The sequence below is a fragment of the Tursiops truncatus genome, chromosome 10 (assembly GCF_011762595.2).
Source record: "Tursiops truncatus isolate mTurTru1 chromosome 10, mTurTru1.mat.Y, whole genome shotgun sequence".
In the NCBI taxonomy this organism is placed as follows: domain Eukaryota; kingdom Metazoa; phylum Chordata; class Mammalia; order Artiodactyla; family Delphinidae; genus Tursiops; species Tursiops truncatus.
Window position 1 is genome coordinate 38,915,593 of NC_047043.1, and position 27,302 is coordinate 38,942,894.

The 27,302-nt window shown below is 54.3% G+C and overlaps 1 protein-coding gene across 1 annotated transcript; it reads right to left on the minus strand.

The window, feature by feature from the left end:
- Nucleotides 1-1,093: 1,093 nt before the first annotated feature.
- Nucleotides 1,094-27,302, minus strand: PACSIN1 (protein kinase C and casein kinase substrate in neurons 1). Its single transcript, XM_033864402.2, has 10 exons — nucleotides 27,147-27,302; nucleotides 9,277-9,401; nucleotides 8,202-8,358; nucleotides 6,988-7,223; nucleotides 6,433-6,588; nucleotides 6,153-6,328; nucleotides 5,659-5,779; nucleotides 5,433-5,560; nucleotides 4,266-4,453; nucleotides 1,094-3,773 (listed from the first exon to the last, which is right to left on the minus strand). Exons 2-10 carry the CDS (start codon nucleotides 9,337-9,339, stop codon nucleotides 3,664-3,666), a joined length of 1,335 nt encoding a protein of 444 aa, XP_033720293.1. The 5' UTR covers nucleotides 9,340-9,401; nucleotides 27,147-27,302; the 3' UTR covers nucleotides 1,094-3,663.

The following is a 27,302-nucleotide window of genomic DNA, read 5'->3' on the forward strand; positions in this document are numbered from 1 at the left end:
GACACCTCGCGTGCTGGCAGCAAACTCCGGAATCCTTTTTCTCCTTCACACACCTGCCTGTCAGAACTCCATCTAGCCTAGGTACTCCCTGACCTTCTGCAGGGGAGCCTGCCTCCAGGGCTCCCCATAACTGCATGGAACAGCCTGTCCAAATAAGGCAAACGTTTATCTTTACTTGAAGAGTCCTCTGGCTAAAACCAGGGGTTTGGCCCTGGAGGTGGATCTGGGGGATGAAGAATACGGGGGACAGAACAGATCCAATCTCCAAATGGACCTTTTCTCCTTGCCCTGAGCATGCCCCGAGGCTGGGGGAAAACAGTAGGGGTGAGGGGACTATAGTATATTTACCTTGAACGAGGGTTTGTGTCAGGACCCTGTCAGGCTGTCAAGGCCAGAAGGGCCTCAGAGAGACATCTAACCAGACGGGGGAGGCTGAGACCCGGGGTGGGGACACACTGACCTGATGGCAGGACTGGGACAGGGACTCCTGCCCTGCCCCAGAGGGGATCTGGCTGGAGTGGGGAAGCTGGAGCAGGGGCTGGGACTGGAGCTGAAGCTGGGCTGGGGGCTGAGCCCCGGGCATAACAGAGTTAGGAGCCCAGAGCCCCTGTCCTGCCCCACAAGGGGCCCCACACAGAAGTGCTGTCAGAGGTCAGGCAGGACACAGGAAAGTGTGGCATGGCCTGATGTCACACCACAGGGAGCCGGGACTGTGAACACCAGAAGCCACAGGCCTCAGCGGCCACTTTTAGAATTTTGCTTTAAAAATGGAAACCTATTTAGGGGTCAAATTCATCCTTGAACCATGAGTTTGGGAGCCCGGATGCCCCAGGTCTCCTGGTCAGTGCCCATCACCAGGCACCCGGGCTTCTAAAGGCCACAGCCTTGGAGCCTTGGAGAGCATCAGGTGTGACCTTCCCTGTACAGACAGGACCCGGGGCCCTGGAAGGTGAAGGGACCAGCCCTCAGGCCCCCAGCCCGTGGTGGTCACCAGGACAGGACCCAGCGTGCTCCCCAACAGACGTCCAACCGCAGGCAACTCTCAGAGCGCTCGCAAGACACACAAGACTCAGGATGACAACGTCCAGCCAGGTTGACACAGTTCTGGATTTTATCGACAGTCATACAGTCACAACTTATATATATATATATTTGTATTTATATACCTTTAAATTACACAATCATGTACAAAACGGGTGCATTGCTGAGACCACAGCACTTCTCGGAGTTTCACAGGTGTTGGACTAATGGAGTCAGGAAGCCTAGGGTGGCAGGCGGCGGGGCAGCCCCGGCTCCTCGCAGAGCCAGGCCGCAGAAAGGGCGCTTAACTGGGGACAAAACACGGTACACGCCGAGCCCCGCAGAGCGCCCTGCGCAGCATCCAGGGGGCGGACGGGGGCTGCAGGAGGCGGTGGGCGTTGAGTGACTGACACCAGCACTGACAGGTGGGGCTCAGGGGGACTTCCGGGTGGGAGACCCTCCTGCCCTGGGGTCCCGAGGAGCCTGGGGACTGAGAGGGAGTGGTCCCCAACAGGGCCGTGGAGGTGATTGCTCAGAAGGGATGGGTTTCGAGTCCCTGCCCCGGCGTGGGCTGCTGGAGTGCTGAGGGGGACAGGCCTGGGGTCCAGCCAGGGCCACAGCCCCTCCCCAGGTACCAGGAAGCCGCGGGCACAGAGAGGGGGAGCCCAGACCCAAGGTGCAGATGTGCTCGCTTCCCGCCTTCCAAGGCGCAGAGGCCTCCAACCCCAACTCCTGCCCTTGGGAAGAGGCCGAAGAGGCTTTTGTTCTGGAGTCCGGAGGCCTGAGGCTTCCGAAATCTTAGTTCAGGCTCTGAGGGGCCTAGGGCACATCTCAGGCTGCAGCAGAGGCCCAGAAGGCAGACAGTAACAAGAACAGGGGTGCTGAGAGGGGAGTCTGCCCGACCCTGGGGGTGACATGGTCCCCAAACCCCCAACTCCCCTGGCCCCAAAGGAGGCCTGCACCAGCTCAGGGCCCTGTGACTCTGCCCAGGTCCTCACATGACCAGGCTCAGGGCCCTGAGGCTGGGGTCTGTGACCTCCTGAGTGGGCTGCTGGGAGAAGAAGCACGGAGCAAAAGAGGACGGAGGCTGATGGAGGGGCTGGGGTATCACACTGTCTTTACCTGGAGGCCCGGGGTCCAGGAGCTGCTGGAGCTGAGCGGGTAGGGTGTCTGCAGGCCCGAAGCTCAGAAGTGGCGTCAGCTGTGAGCAGTAACCTCACCTGGTGCTGCCGGAAGCCTCAAGGCCTCACCCCGGAGGTTCCCGAGACTCCTCTTCCCATCATTCCCCTACCTCGTTGGGTCTTGTCCTGCCCTGGTCGGCTTCTCAAGCACCCTCGCCCCACTCCTATGGGCAAGGCTGGTTGGTACCTGGTACGAATACCTGGTAATCCAGCACCACTTCCTTTCACCAACCACAGGAAACACTCCTGCTCTTGCAGGAGGCCCTTTGCCTCCTCCCACCCACAAAAGTCCTTTAACTGAGACCCAGGCTTGGAGAGATGGAGGGGCTGCCAGCAGGAGGGGCTGCCAGGGGCTGGGGTTGGGCGAGAGGGGACAAGGAAGAAAGACCTGGCGGCTGTCCTGCTCCTGAGGCCGGGGCTCCTCCCTCCTGCAAACCCATGCCTCTCCCATTGGCCACAGGCACCGGGTCCCCAGTGCCTCCCCAGGCAGGCCAGAGCAGGGGAGAGAGGCATGGGAGGCCAGCTTAGCCCAGTGGTTCTACAGTTTTAGATGGACATGGAGGGAGGGAGGGAGGCAGGGAGGGCAAGAGGCCCTCCTCCCCAGGAGGCTGCTACTGTTGTTGGCTTTGCGCTGGGCTTTGGGGCCCCTCTCCACGGGCCTGAGGCCTTACAAGAGCGGGGCCGGGGTCTGAGGAAGAGCCTGTGCCGGAAGTACTGACAGCTGCAAAGAAGGGCCCCAGCAGGGTCCTGGTCCTTCCGCTGAGCCTGCTCCCCGTTCACTCACCCTCCTACACCCCAGTCACACTGTCACCAACCCCAACTCACCCCTCTTCATGTCCTGGGGAGTCTAGGGACCCCTGGAAAGCTCTATGGGAGAAGAGGGTGACTATCCCTCCTCCAGCCCCACCAGTCCTGAGGCACAAGGCTAGGAGAAGGGTACTCCCCAGGCAGAGTGGAAGACTAAAGAGGAGGCCCCCTTCTTGGGGGGCTGCAGGGGAGGTCTTTCACAATAGGGAGGGGGTGGGAGGGGAGCAGGGTGGGGCTGGAGGCAGAGGTCATAAAACCAGGCCCAGAAGATGGGGGCAGGTGCTGGCAGCCTGGGGTGGGGAGGGGAAGGCTGGGGGGACTGAGGCAGGATGAAAGGGTCCAGGAGACACCCCTCTGGGCTCAGGAGACTCTCTGGTGGGATCTGAAGAGCAGATGTTGTGATGTCGCTGTTGGGCTAAATCCTAAGACCCTCACCTACCCTGGGGCCATCACCCCAAGTCCCACCACCCTGGCCTCCAGGCAAATGCTCTGTCTCTTAGTATTTTTTTGTTTTGTTCTGTTTTGACTTTTAAAAAAATAAAAGCTTGATTGGAAAATATGTCTGGAACTCTATGGCGAGGGGAGGAGGACAAGAGTGGGCAGGGAGGGGAGGCGGTGGGTGAGGAGTGGGGGTGATGTGGAGGGAGCAGGGTAGCTAGATGGCCTCCACGTAGTTGGCGGGATAGAGGCCCAGCTGCCCGCTGTCCAGCCGCCCGCGGCACCAGCCCTGCTCGTCCTCCTCGCCAAGCTTGGTGAGCTCATCTCCTAGGGAGGGGACACAGAGGAGCTGCTTGACAGGAACTCAGAGAGGACTGACCCCCACCCCCACCTGCCGGGTAAGCCCTCTGATTACACTGGGCTGACCCCAGTGCCCCTCCCATTACTGCCCGGATGCCAGCCCCCCCTCCACCACGAGACCAGCCCCACCCACACCTCAACACCCACGGGCGGCCCAGCCAACCACCTAATCTCGGCTCCACCCCAGAAACCCAGGCCCCGCCTTCAGCTTCACTGCCGTAGTCCTGTCCGTCCTCCTGGCAGCCCTGCCCTCAGGCTCCGCCCCCAATCCTTGTTCTGGCCCTACCCCCACCCTATTCTCAGGTCCAGATTCTGCCCCTGGCACCCAGTTGCCAGTCTCAGGCCCTGCCCTTGCTCTCCAGTTGAAGTCTTGCCCCCGAAGCACAGGTCGCCCTCCAGGTCTTGGCCACGCCCATGCGCCAGGCCCCGCCCCAGATTCGACCGGTCCCGCCCCCTTACCAGCCTTGAAGCTGAGCTCGTCCTGCTCCTGGCCGTCGTAGTCGTAGAGCGCCCGCACACGCACTCCCTTGGCGTCTTCATCGAAGGGGTTGGAGCCCCCGTTGGCTTCATTTCCCCCAAATGGATTCCCGCTCTCGTCGTCCGACCACTCAGTGGCGTAAGTCTGGCCCCTGTCGTAGCTGCTAACACTGAGAGGCAGAGAGAGGACCCAGCATGAGTGGCCTCTCACCCTGTCCTTAGGGCTGCCCCCTCCTCCCAGCCAGAGCCCTGACCCTAAAGTCCACCAAGGCTGGAGCAAGGACGGGCCTTGTAAGACGGGGTCCGGAGCCAGTGACCTTCACTGACAGCTCTTTAACCAGATGGGAGGCAGGACTATTAGCATTACTCAGCCCTTGAGTGAGGAGGTGCTGAAGGAGACCCCAGAGAACATCTGACCCCTCATCTGAAAGGGGTATTACAACCCAGTGGCTAAGAGTGAGGATTACTAGTACTAGGGGTGTAATGTACAACATGATAAAGATAATTAACACTGCTGTATGTTATCTATGAAAGTTACAACAGTAAATCCTAAGAGTTCTCACCACTAGGAAAACAATTCTTTTCTAATTCTTTAACTTTGTATCTATATGAGATGACGGATGCTCACTAAACTTATTGTGATAATCATTTCATGACGTATGTGAGTCAGACCATTATGCTGTACACCTTAACCTTATACAGTGCTGTGTATCAATTATATCTCAATAAAACTGGAAGAAAAAAAACAAAACAAGAAAAGAAAGAAAGAAGGCCAAGGCAAATATATGAGTGAGGATTCTGGAGCCAGACCTCTTGGGCATCATATCTTGGCTCTGAGGCTTACTAACCAGCTGTGTGACCTTGGGCAAGTCACTTAACCTCTCTGGGTGTTGATTTCTCCATCTGTAAAATGGGAATATTTACACACTCCTCAGAGTGTTGAGAGACATTAAGGAGCTAATTTATGGAAAATGCTTAGAACAGTACCTGGCACACAGTAGGTGCTCTCATGGGGTTATCTATCACTACCTTTGAGAGGAGCCCAAGCTTGCCATGATTGAGACCATTTCTTGTCTCCTGAGGTAAAACTCAGCTGTCCCAGTATGTGGACCCCCCTGGCCCCCAGGAAGCTCCGTAGGAGGCACTTACCTGCCACGGTCCCCAGCCTGGGATGTGGACTCCACCATCCCAGCAGCATTGGTCAGCACTACCCCCTCTGCCTTCTTGGGCTGTTTCTCCTTCTTGGTGGTGGTGTGCGGGAGGTCTGGGTTCCACTCCTGGGGGGTGTCAGGGGAGCAGTCAGGCTGGGGGACTGCCCCCCAAGGCTCCTTCCAGCTGTTTCAGATTCCCCTTCCCCATCCCCGCACATCCTCACCTCAAACTGGGGCCAATTCATGGGCATGCCAGGGCCGCTGGTGCTGCGGAACCATCTGAGGTCGTCCTGGGCGTCGGCCCCCCGGATGGCCTGCTCCAGCTCCCGGTACACTTGAACATAGCTGTGCACGGGGCAGATGGAGAGGTGCAGGGCAAGATGCACCATGGCCCCATCTCAGCCTCAGTGAGGGCCAGAGCCTGTTCAGGAGACCAGGGTGCTGGCGTGCCCCCCAGCTGGGAATCAGGCTGCTTCCCAAGGAGCAATCTCTGAGTGGGCAGCTCCAGGTATGCCCAGTGGGCACCTTTCTCCATCCCCACCTTAGCCACTCACCCAGCCATCCAAGCATGTTTCTTGAGTATCTGGTGTGCGTCAGCTTACACCCAGGCAGCTACTGGCCCCTGCAGCTCCGCCCTCCCCTTCCTGTCACTATAACATAGGGCCCAGGATGCCCTGCTGCCTCTGCCTGTGCCCACCGTGCCGCCACGCCCAGCTACCTGCTATTCTCAGCTAGGTTGAGGTGACGTTTGATGTCTAGCAGCACCTCCTTGAGGAAGACCAGCCTCCTTTCCTCAAATTGCTGGCACTGTTCAAACACCTGCTCCATGCCCTCCATGTACTGGGGTGTGGTCTTGCCCACGTCATCCAGCACCTTCTCATACTTCTCCTGTGTCTATAGGAACCAGAGCAAAGTGGGGGGTGGTGGTGAGACCCAGGCCTGCAGCTCCCAGCTGCCACCCACTCCAGGGGGCCCTGAGACCCCAGCCCGACCAGCACCTTCTGCACATCCTGCTTGCACTTGTCCACTTTGTCCTGCAGCTTCTTCTGCTGCTCAGGTGTCACCGACTGCTCCGTCTTGCTATTCATCTCCCGGGTCATGGCCAGCTTCTCCTCTTTGCAGGCCAGATGGTAGGCCTTCTTGGCTGCCTCTAGCTGTGGGGAGGGGGGAGAGGGGGCAGGGTGTAAGCAGAAGCAAACGTGTTCACTTTCAACCCCTCCCACCTGCCCACTCCACCGGGAGCTGTGAGCACACATTCTTAAAAGGCGGAAGGGATGCAGGCCCCAGCTTCAGGTATTCAGGAGCAGTGCCCACCCATCTGTGCATTTCCCTGCACCGCCTGCCCCTGTGGACACCCTCCCCTCGGGCACTGCAGTGCCTGCCCCATCTGTGGGTGTTTCTCTCTGGCAGGCAGTGCTGCTCTCCTGTGGGCCCAATACCAGCGGGCAGTGTACTGCCTGCCACATCTGTAGAGACCCTCCCTCTGATCAGTCTGCCCCTCTGAGCCCAGCTGCCCAGCCTCGCCCCTTCCGTGGCAGCCGCCCACCAGGCACCTCCTTCATCTTCTTGGCCCAGGGCTTCTGGGCCTTGCGGAAGCCGTCTTCAGCCTCCTTGGTCTCCTTGAAGCCGCCCATGATCTGCTTGTGATAGGCATCCTTCTGCCAGTTCTTGACCTTCTCCAGGTCCTCGTTCAGCAGGCTGTTCTTCACCTCCTGGTGCAGTTCGCTCACCTTGTCCGCCTCCGTCATCATGGCACCCCAGGCCCGTTCCAGGCTGCCATACTGTGGGCCTGAGGAAATGGCCATGTGGTCACCGGGTCCTCATTACCCCTGGCCCAGAGGCTCGCCTCACACCTCCTTTCTCTAAGGCTTTCCCCGTACTTCCCATGGCAGCAGAAATGCCCTCCTCTGCTCTCCCTACAGTTTTATCCATCTTCCAGGGCCCAAGAACAGCCACCTGCTTCAGGAAGCCTTTTCTGAGTACTCTATCCTCACACACCTCGGCCTCCAGCCCTCATGAATTCTTCTTAACAGCGTCCATCTCTGGGCCTACTCCCTGTCTCCCCCATCAGCTTGTGAGCCCCACGGGCGGCAGCCTGGACCCCCATGAGCTCTCACAAGCCAGCACACAGCACCAGACACACAGTCGGTGCTCCAGGAATGTTGACTGAAGGTAAAACTGAAGAACCAACTGGTGACAGATAACGGGAAGCCACCGGGACCACACATCCCACAGGATCTGGACCAGCAAGAACAATTGCTATAATAAAATTTGCATATGGGCCACATTAAACGCCCTGAATTTGATAGCTGAACTATGGTTATGTAAACAAGTGTTCTTATTCTTCGGTGATCCATGAAGAATTTAGGGTGAAGGGGCATGTCTCTAACTTGAATGGTTCAGAAAAGCTACGCCTATAAATAGAGAGAGAGTGAGAAAACAAACGTGCTAAAATGTGAGCTGGTGAGTCTAGGTGAAAGGTATGTAATTCTCTGTACTATTCTAGCAACTGTTCTCTAAGCTTAAATTATTTCAAAATAAAAAGTTGTTTGTTTTTAATCCAACCTAAAATTGCAGAAAGTAGAGTTGACCGGGGACAGGGAGGCCTGCGTGGTTTGGGAGGGGAAGTGTGCAGGGCAGGGCCCGGCGACTGGGGGGTGCAAGTGCATCCAGAGGCAGGGCGCTCCCGGGACCCAGACAGTGGGGGCCCGGTTAGCGCCTGGGGTGTGCGCAAGGGCTGGGCATGGGGCAGGAGGGGGAGGGGCACCTTTCTCGATGAGCTGGCGCCAGCGCTTGGCCCAGTCGGTGAGCTGCTGCGCATACGCCTTCTCGATCTTGGCGCGCTCCTGCACGCAGTTCATCAGGTCGTTGCACAGCCGGTGCCCGTCATCGATGCGCTTCACCGTCCGCTTGTAGTTCCCCACCTGGCGGCCGAGCAGCGAGCACGACTCCCGCGGGCTCCCCGCCTCGCCCGCCCGGCCGCCCTGGCCACCCTGTCCTGCAGGGGGCGCCCGGCGGGCCACCCCGCGCTCACACCCTGGGGGCTCTGGACCCTCGCACTGATGGAGACTTGGACACCCCCCTCACACCCCACCGTCTATACACTCCCTCATCCCACTTTAAACAGAATTTCCTCACTGCCACCAAGTGCAGAAGGATATTTATAATTTGGACTTAGACTCAAATGAATTATTCATTTTGTACTTGCCGTGCTAAATCTATTATATTTATATAGAGTCATATAAGCGTTGAGCTGAGCTGCAGCTTCTTGACATAATATTATGTTTTGTAGACATCTCATTAAACACTTATTAATTTAGGTTTGGCAGTTTTTACTTTGGGTTTTGGAAGCCGATGGAAAATCTCTTTCTGGGTCTCCAATATTTTGGAAGGCTCCTGCAATGCTGACTCCGCGTCTTTGTCGCTGCGGGGCTCCCTGAACTTGTAACACTTCTCTGTGACCAGTGCTCCGCCCCCTGCCCACTGCATAGGGTAGGAGGCGGGGCACAGCTGTGAAAGGCCACGTAAGCTGTAAAGTGCTGCACCTGCCTGCGTGAAGCACAAGGAGTCTGAGCCGGGGCCCCCAGAGCAGAGGGTCAGCCCTGTTCCACATCATAAATTCCACAGGATCTCTCCAGGGGCAGCTGGGAGGCAGAGGGGCTCTGGGCTCAATGGTCTGTAGGAACCACTTGGTGGCAACAACTGCCCGCTAGACATGGAGGGCTTTGGAGGGGTCCGTGGGGCTGGGGAGCAAGATCTGAGGTCACGGGTGGGTGGGAGCCTGGGCCTCCACGCAGCCAGGCTGCCTGGTCCCCAGGACCTGGGGAGCATCTAAGCCTCACCTCCCAGAAGCTGTCGGTGGTCTCCTCTGGAGCGAGCGAGGCCTCATCGTAGGAGCCAGACATGGTGTGGCCGTTGCGGGGTGGACAGGTGTGGAGTGGCGGTCAGCAGGCTGGCTGCTCATGTGCTGGGAGGGCAGGAGAGAGATCCTGGAGATGAGGGCAGCTCCCCGCATGCCCCATTCCAGGCCTGGGGCCCCAACTTGCTGTGGGGGCTCTACAGGCATGAGCTCGCATTGGATGGGGGCTTCCTGCCCAGAGACTGGCTCCCCATCCCTAGGGTAACCCCAAGAGCCACCCTGTAGCACCCCTCGTGCCCACCACCCGGTCTCTCCACCATAAGCCCTTCACTCCACATCCTGTCCTTCCCCTCTCCCCTAAGTCCGTCATCCAGCTCAAGTGTGGGCACCTCTTCTCAGAAGCCTGCTGCAACCACCAGAACCATGGTGCCTGCAACTGTTTTTGTGCTCCTGGACTCTTAGAGCTAAAACCTAGGGCCACGTAATTACATATTTGCTTTATATAAATCCGCAGTTTGCTTCACAGACACACACAACTCCTCAAAGCCAGCAATCAGACTTATCTCTGTGCGTGTCCTGCACTCCCTCCCCAGGACCTGGCACCCTGGGGCTCAATGATGAACCCTAGAAGGCTTCTCAATCGGCCCACCTCAGTACTGCCCACCCTGACATAGCTGAATCCTTGCACCTGGTGCAAAAGACCCACCTCAGCTCCCCCCCAATCCCCAATTGACGCAGAACCCCTGGTCTCAGCCCCTAGAACCTTCCTGAACCCCCCACCACCACCTGAAGCCTGGACCCAAGCCCCTTGGAAAGCTGGCAGCAGGGTCCCTCCTACCTCCCACCCAGGCTCAGTGCCGCCTCAGTTCTCTGAGCTACTGGGCTCCTGTAAATGCCCTTCCGGCTGCCCTGGTGCCCAGCCTCAAAGCCTCCATTAGCCGCTTATGTATCTCCCGAGTCCCAGACATGTGGCTTCCCGGCCCACAGGTCAGAGCACCGCCATCTGTGTGAACGTCAGGGTGGCTGTGTGTGCCACGGATCTGTCAGCAGGCAACACGGCTGTTCAATCTAGGCCATGTGCTGCCCCCGGGCCGGGGCAGGCACTGCCCTACTCCCATCCCCCAGTCCTCATTGCCACCCTGGACGAGAATGGCTCAGCAGTTAGGAGACAGGACTCAGAGAGCTAGGGGCCTGGTCTTCAAGGGGGCAGCGAGTCCAGGCTGGGCCTGACCCTGAAATGGAGCAGGACCCTATGATCCTTGCCGCCCATTTCCTCAGCCTGCCTTTTGTCTGTGGAAAAACTTTAGCCAAACAGTAAAGTTTAATCAGATAAGTGAGAAAATGCAGAAACAAGACTAAAAATCTGAGTCTAAACAAGTCCAACAAGAGAAAATAGTAATAGTTCAGTCATTAAGCATAGTCAAGGACCTTTAGTTCTTCTTCAAGGGCTCTAGATAATATTCTGAGCCATATCCTGTGAGCTGTCTTACAGATACTAAAACCCCCACCAGGTGGAAGAAGTTAACTACATGATGACCAGGCTGTAGCCATGACGTAAGCTGCCACAATTCCAAGAGCTGGCCTCAAAGAAACGGGAACAAACCGACCCTGGAACTGAAGACTAAGTGTACGTAAACAATCAAGATGACGCTGGTCAGACCACCGCATGACCCATTTCAAGATGACTGTCACAGCTGACTATGCTGTTTCTGCAAGTAGCCCCTTCCCTTCACCTACAGAAGCTCTTGCCCACTGATTGTCAGTGGGGGAGAATTGGCCTTTGGACAGGAATCCGCCCTCCCCCCAGGTTGCTGGCCTCCAAAATAAAGCAAACTTTCCTTTCCACCAAACTTGCCTCTTAATTGGCTTTACAGCAGCGAGCAGCCGGATCCCCAATTTCGGTAACAGTTTTTGGCACCCGACGTAGAGCTGCTGCACTCTCACAGCACCTGGCTCCCTGGGGTTTTCCCCCCGAGCAGACCCGCCCACCATGACCGTGTGCTGGGATGGCTGCGAGGAGCCCGCTGCTCGTGGCTAGCTGGTCCTGAGAGAGGGATTTGGGGGGGCGTTCCTAGCAGCAGCCGAAACCATTTGTTTCAGGAACCCTCCCTGTTTCTCCCCTGCTCAGCTCTGGCTGCCAATGTACGTTTTTCCTTGGTAGCACGGAAACATGCATCTAGACGAGCTGACAAGCTCCGAGACAGAGTAAGTCCACTGGTGCGTACCCAGGCAAACTTCTATTTTGAGCACAAACTGCTATCTGGGCATTTTGCCAATTGGTTCTGACATGTGTCTGACACTGAGGACCATTTGTGTTGGGGAAATATTTGTTTGGGGATCTGTACCAGTCATCCTCTTGGAGGATTTGTGACAGTTCTGTCTTCTGGTGTGTGAGTGTATATATATTCCATTTGTGTGATTGGAAAAATTTTAGCTATGAGATTATGGCTAAAGAAAAAAGACAATTTTTTGGGGGCCACACTGCTTGACATACAGGATCCTAGTTCCCTGAACAGGGATCGAACCTGTGTCCCCTGCAGTGGAAGCACAGAGTCTCAAGAACTGGACCACCAGGGAAGTCCCAAAGATACTTTTTTTTACCAATATAAGACAAAAGTATTCTTTAGACTCTGGAGAAAATTGGTTAAGATGAAACTCTTTTGAAATTCCAAGAGTTTTGAAATTCTTCTGGTTCTTTCTGCATCTGCAGTTTGAGAAAGCTAGCTTGATAAAATACTCTTTTCAGAATTCTGACCCTCAGAGAACAAAAATATGCCTAGGAGAAAACTTGAAGTTAACTCTTATCATGTCCTTGAAATACAAACACAGCCCACTTTGCCTGAGACTTCAGTCTTGGGTTAATTAGTAGAACTTCAAAAGATGTTTGGGTTTATTAAACATGCATCTTGTACCACAATAAAGAGAAACTATGCTATGCGAAAAAATGTGAGTTTTTAGAGGTTATGGAATATGTTCTTTTTAAAATTAATTATTTTATTTTTGGCTGCGTTGGGTCTTCATTGCTGCGTGCGGGCTTTCTGTAGTTGCGGCGAGTGAGGGCTACTCTTCGTTGCAGTGGACGGGCTTCTCATTGTGGTGGCTTCTTTTGTTGCGGACCGTGGGATCTAGTTGCACAGGCTTCAGTAGTTGTGGCAGGCGGGCTCAGTAGTTGTGGCTCGCATGCTCTAGAGCACAGGCTCAGTAGTTATGGCACATGGGCTTAGCTGCTCCACGGCATGTGGGAGCTTCCTGGACCAGGGATTGAACCCGTGTCCCCTGCATTGGCAGGTGGATTCTCAACCACTGTGCCACCAGGGAAGTCCCAGAATATGTTGTTAAGTTTGCCAATCAGTAAATGCTGGTATAACAGTTCAATTACTTATTTCTTGGTTTTGTTAAGGCTTTTAAGTGTTAAAAACTGAAATATGTAATTAAAGCTACTAAAAATGATAAGGGAAGCATTTCAGTGTGTAAAGCAAGTAGGATATGCATGGTCGGCAGAGAAGGTATAAAGAATGGAGATATTTTTGTTGAGGAAAAATGATGGTAATAATCTTGTCCTAGAGCTGGTTATTTCTGGATGGGGAAATCATATGGATACAAAAGTGATAAAAGGTTTGCAAAAAAAGGGAACTTTGAGAAAAGAATTTTGTACACTGTCAGGAGTGATTAAGATTAGATTGGATTTAATTAGGTAAACATCTATAGTAAGCTGGTAAAGACTGGAATTTGGCTTCTTTCTCCCTGTTAAGAGAACAAATTTTCCTGGAATACTGAGCTGCTTTTAATAACAGATTGTAAGTTTCTTTCTTTTTTTTTTAAATAACACCAATATTTTTTAAATTAATTAATTAATTTATTTATTTATTTTTTGGCTGCATTGGGTCTTCATTGCAGTGCATGGGCTTTCTCTAGTAGCAGGGGCTACTCTTCTTTGCAGTTTGCAGGCTGCTCATTGCGGTGGCTTCTCTTGTTGTAGAGCACGGGATCTAGGCACGCCGGCTTCAGTAGTTGTGGCACACAGGCTCTAGAGCACAGGCTCAGTAGTTGTGGTGCACGGGCTCAGTTGCTCCACAGCATGTGGGATCTTCCCGGACCAGGGCTCGAACCTGTGTCCCCTGCATTGGCAGGCGGATTCTTAACCACTGTGCCACCAGGGAAGCCCATAAGTTTCTTTCTCTAGCCAACTTTGAGTATTCCAAAAGGCCCCTAGGCATCTCAGAAGAAATACTAAAGCAACTAGGATTTCGTAAGTTAAATTATATGGACAACATTTGATAACTTTCAGATCATACTGCTGAACTGGGTAAGAAATTTAAAGAATTCTAATGAAAAGCTATTGTTTTGCTTCAAACCATATGTATATATGTATTTGGCTGTGCCGTGCAGCATGCAGGATCTTAGTTCCCTGACCAGGGATTGAACCTGTGTCCCCTGCATTAGGAGCGCAGACTCTTAACCACTGGACTGCCAAGGAAGTCCCTAAAACCATATTTTTGACCCCAATGCTCAGGATGGAAAAAATTGGCTAGTTATCACAGAGTATAATTACTTATGATGTGTATCACTGCTGGCTTTAAGTTTACTACTAAAAGCACATGTACAGGGACTTCCCTGGTGACACAGAGGTTAAGACTCTATGCTCATAATGCAGGGGGCCCAGGTTTGACCCCTGGTCTGGGAACTAGATCCCACATGCATGCCTCAACTAAGAGTTTGCATGCCACAACTAAGGAGCCCACAAACCGCAACTAAGGAGCTGGCGAGCCACAACCAAGGGGCCCTCGAGCCGCAACTAAGGAGCCCACCTACCGCAACTAAGACACAATGCAACCAAATAAATATTTTTTAAAAATAAAAGAATATGGGGCTTCCCTGGTGGCGCAGTGGTTGAGAATCTGCCTGCTAATGCAGGGGACACGGGTTCAAGCCCTGGTCTGGGAAGATCCCACATGCCGCGGAGCAATTAGGCCCGTGAGCCACAACTGCTGAGCCTGCGCGTCTGGAGCCTGTGCTCCGCAACAAGAGAGGCCACGACAGTGAGAGGCCCGCACACCGTGATGAAGAGTGGCCCCCACTTGCCACAACTAGAGAAAGCCCTTGCACAGAAATGAAGACCCAACACAGCCAAAAATAAAAATAAATAAATTAAATGAAGGCTCAACATTAAAAATATATATATATATATATTTGAAAAAAATAAAAAAAAAAAAGAATAAAAAATAAAAGCACATGTACAGTGCTTGTGTGACAATTGGGTATTAGTGCTAACATGTGTAGCCTATAAAATGTTTCCCCATCAGCATATACCCCTGTATTAGTTTGTCATGTCTGATTAGTTTTCCCCCATCATGGATAACTAGGCCAATATATAACCAAAAAGTAGGTCTAGCACTGAGGGACACGAATGAACCCAGAGCAGCAGTGCTGGAAAAATATATTGATTATCAATGCTTTCTATGCAAACATTTGCAGTTAAAGTGGGGGGGAAATGATGGAAGAAATTTTCACATATTGAGGTATGGGGAAGTCATTCTGGCTTACACATGATTTAATATGAACTTTAGACTAACCAAAACAGCCTGTTTGTGGCCTAGTAAACATACATTGTATATCTGCTTTAACCATTAAGGGAAAAAAAAAACCACATTCAGAGAATAATACAAAGATGCATTTTTACTGTTATCCTCATTGTAATAGGTCTACTAATTTTCAAATGTTTGTCCAGGTACTATGACAAGTAATCAAAGAGAGAGTTAATGTTTTCATAATATAAAACGTTGGGGACTTCCCCAGTGGCGCAGTGGTTAAGAATCTACCTGCTTGGGCTTCCCTGGTGGCGCAGTGGTTGGGAGTCTGCCTGCTGATGCAGGGGACACGGGTTCGTGCCCCGGTCTGAGAAGATCCCACATGCCGCGGAGCGGCTGGGCCCGTGAGCCATGGCCGCTGGGCCTGCGCGTCCAGAGCCTGTGCTCCGCAACGGGAGAGGCTACGACAGTGAGATGCCCGCGTACCGCAAAAAAAAAAAAGAATCTACCTGCCAATGCAGGGGACATGGATTCGATCCCTGGTCCGGGAAGATCCCACATGCTGCAGAGCAACTAAGCCCGTGCGAGACAACTACTGAGCCTGTGCTCTAGAGCCCGCGAGCCACAACTACTGAGCCTGCGTGCCACAACTACTGAAGCCTGCGCACCTAGGGTCCATGCTCTGCAACGAGAAACCACCACAATGAGAAGACCACACACTGCAACAAAGAGTAGCCCCCACTCGTCACAACTAGAGAAAGCCCGTGCGCAGCAACAAACACCCAACGCAGCCAATAAATAAATTTAAAAAAAATGTTGATGCTAAGCATGCAACTTGAGATTATTTCCAACTCTGTGTCCATTCCCAAAATGAGGCAGGACTATGCCCCACTTCAGCAGGAAGTAGCGAGAGCAGTTGTTGCCCCATTCACTCAAAGATTTGGGGGAAACTGGAACAGAAATGGAACTAAAACAGAATTCCTCTACCAAGTCTACAATTAACCTCTCTATCCAAAACTTTATTCCCTTTCTTGTTTTGTACCTGTCCCTCCTCAAGACTAAGGAGTATCAAAGAAAACAGGGTATTGAAATGGAGCAGGACCCTATGGTCCTTGCCCCACATGTCCTCAGCCTGCCTTTTGAGTGTGGAAAAACTTTAGCCAAAGAGTAAGTTTAATCAGAGAAGTGAGAAAATGAAGAAACAAAGGAAAACAGTCCAATAAGACTAAATAATAATAGATTAGTCATTAAGCATAGTCAAGGACCATTAGTTCCTCCTCAAGGGCTATAGATAATACTCTGAGCCATATCCTATGAGCTGTCTTATAGATACTAAAACCCCACCAGGTGGAAGAAGTTAACTACATGATGACCAGGCTCTAGCCATGACATAAGCTGAGAACTGGCCTCAATTCTGAGAGATGGCCTCAAAGAAATGGGAATAAACCAACCCTGGAACTGAAGATTAACTGTACTTAAAATAATCAAGATGCTCTATGTCAAAAAAAACAAACAAGCCAATCAGAAAATGGGCAGAAGATCTAAATAGACATTTCTCCAAAGAAGACACAGAGATGGCCAAAAAGCACATGAAAAGATGCTCAATATCACTAATTATCAGAGAAATGCAAATCAAAACTACAATGAGGTATCACCTCACACTGGTCAGAATGGCCATATCAAAAAGTCTACAAACAATAAATGCTGGAGAGGGTGTGGAGAAAAGGGGACCCTCCTACACTATTGGTGGGAATGTAAATTGGTATAGTCACTATGGAAAATTGTATGGAGGTTCCTTAAAAAAACAAAAATAGAGCTACCATATGGTCCAGCAATCGCACTCCTGGGCATATACCCGAAGAAAACCATACTTCAAAAAGACATGTGGGCTTCCCTGGTGACGCAGTGGTTAAGAGTCTGCCTGCCAATGCTGGGGACACGGGTTCAAGCCCTGGTCCGGGAAGATCCCACATGCTGCGGAGCAACTAGGCCATGCACCACAGCTGCTAAGCCTGCACTCTGGAGCCGGCGAGCCACAATTGCTGAGCCCATGTGCCACGACTACTGAAGCCTGTGCACCTGGAGCCCGTGCTCCACAACAAGAGAGGCCACTGCAATGAGAAGCCTGCGCACCGCAACGAGGAGTGGCCCCTGCTCACCACAATTAGAGAAAGCCCATGCACAGCAACAAAGACCCAATGCTGCCAAAAATAAATAAAGTAAATATATATATAAAAAGACACATGCACCCCAATATTCATTGCAGCACTATCTACAATAGCCAAGACGTGGAAGCAACCTAAATGTCCATCCACAGAGGAAAGGATAAAGAAAATGTAGTACATATATAGAGTAGAATATTACTCAGCCACGAAAAAGAACGAAATAATGCCATTTGCAGCAATATGGATGGACCTAGAGATTATCATACTAAGTGAAGTTAAGTCAGACAGAGAAAGACAAACATCATATGATATCACTCATATGTGGAATCTAATTTTTTTAAATGATACAAATGAACTTATTTATAAAACTGAAACAGACTCACAGATTTCTAAAACAAACTTATGGTTACCAAAGGGGAAACATGGTGGTGGGCGGGGGGAGGATAAATTAGGAGTTTACAATTAACATACACACACTACTATATATAAAATAGATAACCAACAAGGACCTACAGCACAGGGAACTCTACTCAATATTCTGTAATAACCTATATGGGTAAAAAATTGGAAAAAGAACAAATATACTATATGTATAACTGAATGACTTTGCTGTACACCTGAAACTAGCACAACACTGTAAATCAACTATACATCAATAGAAAATTTAAAAAAAAAAAACAAGATGCTGCTGATTAAACCACTGCATGACCAATTTCAAGATGACTGTCAGAAGTGAATGCTGTTTCTGCATGTAGCCCCTTCCGTCTGTCTATAAAAGTTCTTGCCTACTGATTGTCATTGGGGGCGGGGGGTTGGCATTTGGACAGGAATCCACCCTCCCCCCACAGGTTGCCGGCCTCTGAAATAAAGCAAACTTTCCTTTCCACCAACCTTGCCTTTTAATTGGCTTTAGAGTGGCGAGTAGCTGGACTCCACTTTCAGTAACAACACTACTAGGAGCTGTGAGCCTTGAGCAGGGGACAGCTCACTACTTCTGCACCGCAGCCTTGGACACTGTGAACCCTGACCAGTGAGGATGCTGGGCGAGGGCTAGTCTCTGCAAGATTCAGCCCAACCAGGGGATCCAGGCTGGCCCTCAGGCTCTGGGCAGACATGTGGCACCAACACCTAAGGATACTTGGTCAAGGGTGTCCCTCCCCTTCTCGGGCCTCAGCTTCCCCATCTGTTCAGAGGCTGGTGCTCTTTTGCTCCTTGCTCCTCTCAGGCACTAAATATATTTTGTTCCTTTTGCCTTAGCAAAGCCTCAGACACACCTTCCCACACTCACGCACAGTGGTGGTAGGTGGGCAGGAAGGCAGCTGAATTCATCAAGGGACAAAGAAATGAGCCTCAATTTTTTTTCTTCTTCATTTGGCACTTTTCACTTAAAAAGCAGTACTTGCTTCATAAAGAACATTTTGAATTTAGGTTTGAAGAAGTAAAGGGCAGGGATATTTAATGAAAGACTTAAGTATCCCTGGGGCCAGAGACCATCTAGAACCCTAGGAGTCACAGAGCTCTGCTCTTTGGGATCTCCAGCACGTACAGCTGTTAGCAGCTGGCGATGGGGGCGGGGGGGGGGGGTGTAGGGACATTTGGTTATGGGAGCAACGACGACACGGTTGAACCCACCCCTGGTAGTGGGGAAGTGACTCCACACACCTTGACAGAGGGCAACTTGGTGCTCTCTCCCACCCTTAGAGGCACACACCCTTCACCCAGCAGCACCACCCCTAGGAATTTACCTGGAAGGTAATGCCACCCAATTTTATCTACTGCAGCACTGCTTGTAAAAACCAAAGGCTGGAAACAACCCAAATGCGCGGCCGCAGGGGACCAGTTAAGTAATTTACCATGCAGGCCTGCAACACAATGCTCCGGTCTCGAATGGAAGGAACCCTCCAAGCCCTGTCACTAAAGCAGGACGAGCCAGGTTCAGCACAGTGTGGCTGGATCTTCCATTTTTATGGGGGGAAACATACGAGCAGAGAATATTTTTGGAAAGCTGAGTAATGGTAGTTGCCTTCAGGGAACTAGGTGGCTGGGGAACGGGAACAGGGAGGGATTTTTCACCATGGGTCCTTTTGTGTCCTTTAGATTTTGCCTTGCATACATTATATATTTTTTAAAAAGCCTCCAGCCAGTGCTGGAGAAGAGCTGAGGGAGCTGGGAGCCATGGAGGGAGGGGACAGAGCAGTGCAGATCTGGCAAGTCAGGCTAGAAGGGAATGCAAGAAGGCAGAGGCCACTCTCCACCTTGTCCAGATCCAGGGAGGGTGGGACTGGCTGCGGCCCCACCCTGGGTGTAGGCAGGGTTTCCCAGCCTCCCGGCGAGGTAGCACATCTAGTAGAAATAGCTCTACCCTTGGGGTCCCTGCTCTGCCACCAAACTGCTGTGTGACGCTGGGTGACTCACATGGCCTTGCTGTGAAATGTGGGTGATGCAACCAGACTTAAGGATTAGATGAGCCGGCGGTGAGGGTCCAGCCCACACCCTGGGAAAGACCCACACAGAGGTGGCCCAGGAAGCCAGGCAGGCAGCGTCAGGGAAGGGACGTGGGAGGGGGCATGGGAGCACCCCATCACCCCGTGGCCAGACATGCCACCCCGCCCCGCCCCTGCCTCCTCCAAATCGGCCGCACACCGGCACCCGGGGGCTTAACTCAGGCAAATGCCGGGTCCTTCCTGAATGGCGGTCAAGGGCTGCCATCACTGAGAGTGCGGCATCTCTCAGGTCAGGAAGCTGGCGTGGCCGCAATCTGCTGCTCCCGGTGGCCAAGCCCCATCCGCACTCAGCTGTCCTCAGCCCATCAGACAGGCACAACGTCTATCACTTTTCTCATCGTGGTTGTAAAGCTACTGTGGCCCTGGAAGCCCTGCATCGTTAATAATAACAGCTGGCATTATGGAGCACGGACTTGGTGCCAGGGCCTGTCGGCACGTCTCAGTGCCTCTAATCCCCACTGCAGCCCTGTAAGGCGGGAGCCGTTCTCACCCCCACATTGTGGATGAGCGCCCAGAGGCTGAGACCCGACTGAAAGAGCCTGTCAGCTCTCACTTCTGATTTGTCACCTCTGTTGCTGGAATAGGGGTGAGAGTCCCATTTCAGGATGGGCCCTCTCTGTCTGTGGAGCCAGGGAAGGTGCCGGGCCTTTCTCACCCCCAAGGATGCTGTAGCCCTTGGCACACATGTGGCACGGGTGGTATTGGGCTCTGGCCCCAGCTTGACCTCTTTTACCAGTGAGATCTCGGCCGGGTTGCGTCACGGGAGTCTCAGTTTTCTAACTCGTATGATGAGAAAACAATACTTGAGTCTTCAAAGAGCAAATGATAAAAGGGTGGTAAGATCTTTTTGAAAAACACAGACCACTATGGAAATGTGAAGTTTTAATGCAGGCCTTGAACTTGCCTTTAAGGAGAAAAGAGCCTGAAGGTGAAAGGTGTTCCCCCTCAGGCCCCAGGCCCACTGCCAGCTGCCTCTAAAAGACCTTGGGGGGCAGAGGCCTTGGTCATGTTCCCTTGACCCCTGGCTTGGAGAAGGGATAGAGGAATTAAAAGCATGAGCCCAGGGAGGGCAGGAGGGTGTGGACGGCACCGTGTAGATTCCTAGGCACTAGCCACTAACAACCCCAGGCCTCGGAGTCACCCAGCTCCTCTCTCTTCTCGCACCCCACACCCAACCCATCAGCAGATCCTGAGCAGTGCCTGGCACGCAGTAAGTGCATGATCCTTATTTGCAGAATGATGAATAAATGCTAAGGACCTTCTGGAACATTCCTTCATTAAATAGCAGAAACACTGAACTCTGTACCCTAGAGCCAAACATAGTCACCTGCACACAGTCGGTGTTCAATCCATGTTGATAACGATGGTGACACAACCAAGAGCCGAATCCCAGAGGAGGGGGTCCCAGATCCCTCCTGTCCTCTGCTTCCGAGCCCCTCCTCTCCTCTTGGTCAACCCTCAGGGTCCAGTTCCAGGGTCTCTTCCTCCTTGATCCCCCGTGATGATTCTGCCCTCAGGATGCTGCCCTCCATCCCTAGGGATCCCGCAGCACAGACAGAATAGGTAGCAATCGGGCTGTCACGTCACCCTCTCTTCACTCTCTCTTCATATTAACCACAACCATTTTTGAATACCTACTATGTGCCAACCTCTTGATGCCCTTTATTTCTAATTCTCTTAACAACCCATTGAGATGAGTGATGACTCCCCTGCCTTCTCTGAGACTCAGAGAGGTTAAATAACATGTCCAAGGTCACACAGCAGGGAGGAGGCAGAGTCAGACCCAGACCCAAGGGTGAGTCCTTCCCCTGCCCCTCCGTCCCAGAGCCCATACTCCATGGGTGTCACCCCAGCCCTCCTGGCCTAAGGGACTGGCTCAGCTCAAACCTCGGCAGGGCCATGAGAAGCCAGAGCTGCCTCCCCCTCACCCAGGGTGGGTCTCAGATCTCACAAACATTCCCAGCAGCTCCCCCGCCCCTCACCTCACCCAGAGATGGACGGGCTCACTGTGCCTGACGTGGGGCCACCCAAGGACCCTTACCAGCCTCTGCTGGGGCTTCAGATGCAGCGAGAAGGATCCAGGTCAGCTGGAATACGCTGTCCTTCCACCCCTCCCTGTGACACACACCCCAAGCTCATTCCGGGCTCTGCTCCTTTGCTCACGCCTTCTCTCCTGCCTGGGGCGCATGCTATCCTCCCTCCCATGGATCACCTCTCCCCAGAACAACCCTGCTTCCCTTCAAGGGCCAGCTCAGTCCCCCGCCAGAAGCCTACCTCAGCCCCACACCCGGGTGCGGTTCCTCATCACACCCCGCTGTCAACCACGTCCTGCTGGCTTCAGGATGCAGCCTGCTCTCCCGACATGCACAGCACCTCCCACCAGATCAGCACTACGAGCAAATTAGTTAAGGGCCCTGCCTTGGGGCCAGACAGAGCGACTGGGTTCAAATCCCGGCTCTGCCACTTTACTGGCTGTGTGACTTTGGCAAATTGCTTAAACTCTCTGTGCCTCAGTTTCCTCATCTGCAAAATGGAGGTGACGATACCACCAACCCCATGGGGTTGGCGTGAGGGTGAAATGAGTAGCCACGGGAAGCACCACGTTAACTGTTATTATTACTGTGGGTATTATTACCCGCTCTTGCCACAGCTGCAGAGCTTTCAAAACAGGAGACTGTCTGGATGATCTCTCTGGATGACCTCACGTCTCCTTCTCCCCTCTTTGGACTAACACCCCCATAGACCTTTGCTAAGGACTGACTTGTGTTCCCCTCCAATTTATATTTTGATACTCTACCTCCGCAAAGTGACTGTATTTGGAGATAGGGCTTTTAGGAGGTAATTACGGTTAAATGAGTTCATAAGGGTGAGGTCCTAATCCAATAGGATTGGCGTCCTTATAAGAAGAGGAAGAGCTCGCCCCCTCTCCCCGGGCTCAAGCAGAGGGAAGGCTGTGTGGGGACACAGCGGGAAGGCTGCATCTACAAGCCCGGAAGAGAGGTCTCACCAGGGCCCTGATAGGCTGGCATCTTGATATTGGACTTCCAGCCTCCAGACTGTGAGAAATAAGCGTCTGCTGTTTAAGCTGCCGAGACTGGTGTTTTGTTACAGCAGCCTGAGCTAAGACCACCTTCCATGACGGCTGGGTCTCGTCTGGAACCCCAGGTCTCCAGGTCCCCTGTGAAGAGAAGATCCCAGGCCTGGCTTTCTCTTGCCTTCTCTTCGGGTCTAAAAACCAGGCTCCACAACCTCCATCTCCTGTGAGGTAGGTCCCCAGGGCAGCCCCCAAAGCGCCCTGCCTTCAGAAATGATAAACCCCAAGGCGGGGAGGCGGGAAGAGGATGGAGGCAAAGGGGGAGACTGAGGGAGGCAGAGCCTGGGTCTCACTTGAGGCTGGAGGGCCCCAGAGGGACGCAGAGCTGAGGGAACGGGTGGGCCGCGGGGTTCGTCCCTGCGGGAAAGGGTTGAAGGCACTGCACCCCAGCCGCCCCTAGCTGGCCTCCCCTCCCCTCCCCTCCTCCCGGCCACTCCCCCGACTCCAACCTTCACCCCTCACCACCCCTATCCTAACCCCTCTCCCTCCAGCCCCATCAGGCCCCAGGCCCTCTCACTCCTCCAGAAAATCACCCCCAAAGGCAGCCCCCGCGCTCCCCTGCTCCCAGGCCGCGGATGAGGCCACGTCTCATTAGGCCCACCCGTCTCTAGGGAGCCTCTAGGACCATTCTAGGTGCTGCAGGCTCAGCAGGGAAGGAGAACAGGCCTTCCCCCCATGGAGCCTACACCCCAGTGCAGACAGGAAGCCAAGCAGGGGATAAACATCACCACATTAGGTGATTAACATTAACAACAGTTGAAAAAACCAGGCAGGGAAGAGGGTGGTCAGGGGCAGTCTCAAGTAATGACCGGTGGAACAGGTGTACACACACCCCAGCTCCCCACCTTCCTGGCTACACTGACTCTCAGAGGTGCCCAGTGGGATCGAGCCCCAGCTGCCCACAGTGGGAACTGGCTCACTCAAGCTCCCTTCATGCCTCATCTCCACACTCTCTGTGTTTCCAGGGACCACCTCCCAATGAACCACTCTAATCGTAGCCTTGTCTCAGCCTCCACAGATGGGGAGGCAGGAGTGGGAGCTGGTGGGAAGACAGGCCCCCATCCTCCCTGCTCTGGACGTGTCTCCTCGAGACCAGTCATCCCACACATGGGCCCTCTGTCCTCACAGGGTGTGTCCTGTCCTGAGCCCTCTGCACCTGTGGTCTCCTGGAGGGCAGGAACCAGGTCTGCCCGCCCTGTGGATGATGTTCCTGGTGGGTGCACAGCAGGCTTTCCCGAGGCACAGAACTCTGACCAGGAAGAAGGGGCCCTCCGTCTTGAGCAGCACTGGGGGTGGGATGCATGCAGCCCACTCTTCTCCCCTTCCTGGCCGGGTAGAGCTGTCCTGGCCATGGCTGGGTCAGAAAAAGGCAAGAAGTGTGCACCCAGTCCATGCAGGACATCCTGTCCAACTCGATGCCCTGGGGCAACTGCCCAGCCAGGGGGGCATTGCATCCCTTCCCCTGTGAGGGCTGAAACCATTACAGCACGGATGCAGGGGGCCAGCCATTGAGGCAGAGACTCCTGGCTTTAATTGCAGCCCTGATCCTCATAGTGCAGCTCTGGGCTACAGCATGAGCAAACCAGAAACCTGCCTGCCTCATGGAGCTGACATTCTAGAGGGCTAGACAGACAAGAAACCAGATGAAAAAGTAAATGATCAAGTGTGGTAGAAGGTGACAAAAGCTCTGGAGAAGAATAAGGCAGTGAAGGGGTCTGGGAGGGATGGTGGGGACTTAGGAGCGATGCTGTTTTACACAGGCTGGTCAGAGAAGGCCGTTCTCAGAAAGTGGCATTTGAGCAAAGACCTGAAGGAGGTGAGGGAGGGTACCATGCAGATATCTGGGGGAAGAGCATCCAGGCTGAGGGAACAGCCAGTGCAAAGGCCCTGAGGCACAAGCATGGCTGCCACGGTTGAGGAACAAGGGGGCCATGTGGCTGAAACAGAGGGAGTGAGGAGAGGGGAAGGCTGAGGTCAGAGAGGTTGGTGGGGAAGGCGGGGAGAGAATGCAGACACGTGATGCCTTGTAGGTCAGAGCGAGGCCTGTGACTTTTCCCCCATCGAGTGAGATGGGAGCTAGTGCAGGGCGTGAGAAGAGGTGGGATGCGATCTGGCTTAGAGTTTTTGTTGTTGTTTTTAATATTTATTCGTTTATTTATTTGGCTGCACCAGGTCTTAGTTGCCGTGTGTGGGATCTTTTAGTTGCGGCACGTGGGATCAGGGATCGAACCCAGGCCCTCTGCCTTGGCAGCGTGGCGTCTTAGCCACTGGACCACCAGTAAAGTCCCTGGCTTACGTCTTAAAGGATCCCTGGCTGCTGGGGGCATAGGAATAGGGGACTACAGGGGGCAAGAAGTACAGGGCACCTGCTGGCAGGTGGCTGTAGCCCTCCCATCAGGGAAGATGGGGGCTCAGACCAAGGTAGTAATGCCAGAAGCAGTGAGGGGCGGGTGGGGTGGGAAGTACTCTGACGTGGGGCCAACAGAATTTGCTGATGGTTTGGCTGTGAGTGCGAGAGGGAGGAGGAGTCAAGCGTGGCATCAGGGTTTGGGCCTGAGCAGCCGGCAGGTGGGGTGCTGTTTCCTGAGCTGGAGAGCACCGCGGGAGGAACAATTTAAGGGAGATGGGAGCTCAGTTTTGGCGCCCTGAGAGCCAAGTGGAGATGTTCCTTCTTCTCCCCAGAGCTCCTGCACTGGGGGCACGTGGGGAGGGGCCCCCCCGGGCCAAATTGTTCCTCTAGTCCTGGGGTCCCGGCCTCTGAGTGATCCTGGGGCTTCCCTTCAGCTCCCTCTGATGCTGGGAAGGCTGCTGGAGGTGGGGGGCATGTGCTCTGGGCTGTGAGCCCGCTGGGGGTGATGGGTGGGGCTGGGAAATGGGCCCCAGGAGGCCATTCTGCTGGCTAACTGCCCCAGAGCCTGGGGGCAAAAAGGGTAGGAGAGAGACAGAGCAAGCAAAGACAGACCCCAGGGGGACATGGGACAGAAAAAAATTGAAGAGAAGGGGAATGTGGCCTAGAGAAGGCCAAACAGGAGTGGGGGGGCGGTGGTTAGGGCCAGGCCTGAAGGGCCTGGGGAAGGGACAGATCCTTCCAGCTCTTGATCTCCAGGCCTCACGGGCCCTTGTTGTGGCCGGGATGGAGGCTGGCCCAGCTGTAGGAGGTGAAGCAGGATAGACGCCAGTGCCAGCCCCAGGCCCTGACCTGTGCCGGGGCTCAGAGAAGCAGGGGGCAGATGGTAACGGTGCACACGGGTTACTGGACTGACAGCTTCTGGGCAGATCTGCAGCCCTCACCCAAGCTCCTGCCATCTGAGACCCTCCCTCTCACCTGCTGGGCCCTTAACCCTGAAGTGGGAGGCCCTTGTGCCTATACTCAGCAGGTGCAACTAAGGTTTGCAGAAATGAATGGAGCCACGTCAGCCTCTCAGCACGTATTCCCCGGCCCCATCACACTGGGCCCTGTGCCCAAGTGCCCGGGAAGGGGAAGCGCCACAGAGTGGTACCAGGACCCAGCCAAGCTCTCAGGGGGTGCTGGGGATGGAAGGCAGGCAGGAGAAGGGGGCAGACCCTCCAAGGCCCAGGCACCCTAGGCACGCCTGAGATTGCACACACCAACCCCTGCCCCCTCAGGCTGGGATCTCCTCCCCACGCTGGCCGAGGCCCTTTAGCTGTGGCCCAGGGCCCGCCAGGACCAGGTGCACTCCACCCACTGCGCTGCTGCAGGCCCTCCTGCCCCCTCCGTGCCCAGAGCCAGGCAGTGCGGCCCAGCTCCTCCCCAGGCCCGGCCCCACCCCTTCCTGGGCAGCAGGCAGCAGCTCCTCTGCAGTGCCCCGAGCTCCCCCAGCAGCAGTGGAGTCATCCCCAGAAGCAATGCAGCAGAGGCACAGAGAGAGGGGGAGGGAGGGCCACAGGCACCCCCCACCCAATCAGGGCCCGCTCTCCTATACCCCAGCATGGAGCCCCTGGGCTTGCTGGGGCGGTGGGACAGGGGTCCTGGGGGAACTGGGTCTGCAGGGGAACAAGGAGGGGTAAGGGCCTCAGCTTGGGGGAGAAGAGAGATGCCTCTCTCCTGACTGGGGCTCTAAGCCCAGGGCCTGAGAGCAACGGGGCCAGCAGGGAGGCTGCTGATAGTGGAGGCGGGGGTCTGCTGGTTCCAAATGGCCAGGGCCCAGCAGTGCCCTGAGCAGGGGCGGGGGGTATCCTCACCCACACACCCCCCAGCCTCAGACTGGGGAGCAAGCACTTTGGGTTCCTGGGAGTTCCAGCCCCCTTGGCATGCTCTGCCTGGGAAGAGGCATTTCTCCAGTCGGGACCTGTGGCAGCGGTGGAGAGAGGGACAGAAGTGCAGAGGAGGAGAGGTAGCAGGGGCACAGTCCTCCTGATGGAGAGGACCCAGGTTCTGAAGAGGGCCTCTCAGGATGCAGGCTGCTCCCCACCAGTTCTACTGGCCCTGGCCCCTTCGACCCCTGTGCTTGCCACCAGGTACTGCCGGTAGGAGGGCACGGCAGCCCTGGGGCCCCACTCTCCGTGCAGCCTCTTCTGGCTGTCCCCACCGGAATGCCTACCTGGGCCCGTCTGGGCACCTAGCCAGGGGCACGTAGGAGTGCACTGTCCCCACTGGGCCAGGCCAGGGCCGGAGGGGCCGGCTGTCCTCCTCCTTCTCCGTGGTGGCGGGCAGGGAGGGGGCCTGGCGCCCGGGCTGGGAGCTCTGTCCTCTTGGG

Coding starts and splice junctions, on each gene's coding strand:
- PACSIN1 (XM_033864402.2), bottom strand. CDS start 9,339: ATGTCTGGCTCCTACGATGAGGCCTCGCTCGCTCCAGAGGAGACCACC. Junction 8,359..9,276: donor CCACCGACAGCTTCTGGGAG/GTGAGGCTTAGA, acceptor CTCGGCCGCCAG/GTGGGGAACTACAAGCGGAC. Junction 6,589..6,987: donor GGGCCAAGAAGATGAAGGAG/GTGCCTGGTGGG, acceptor CCCTCCCCACAG/CTAGAGGCAGCCAAGAAGGC.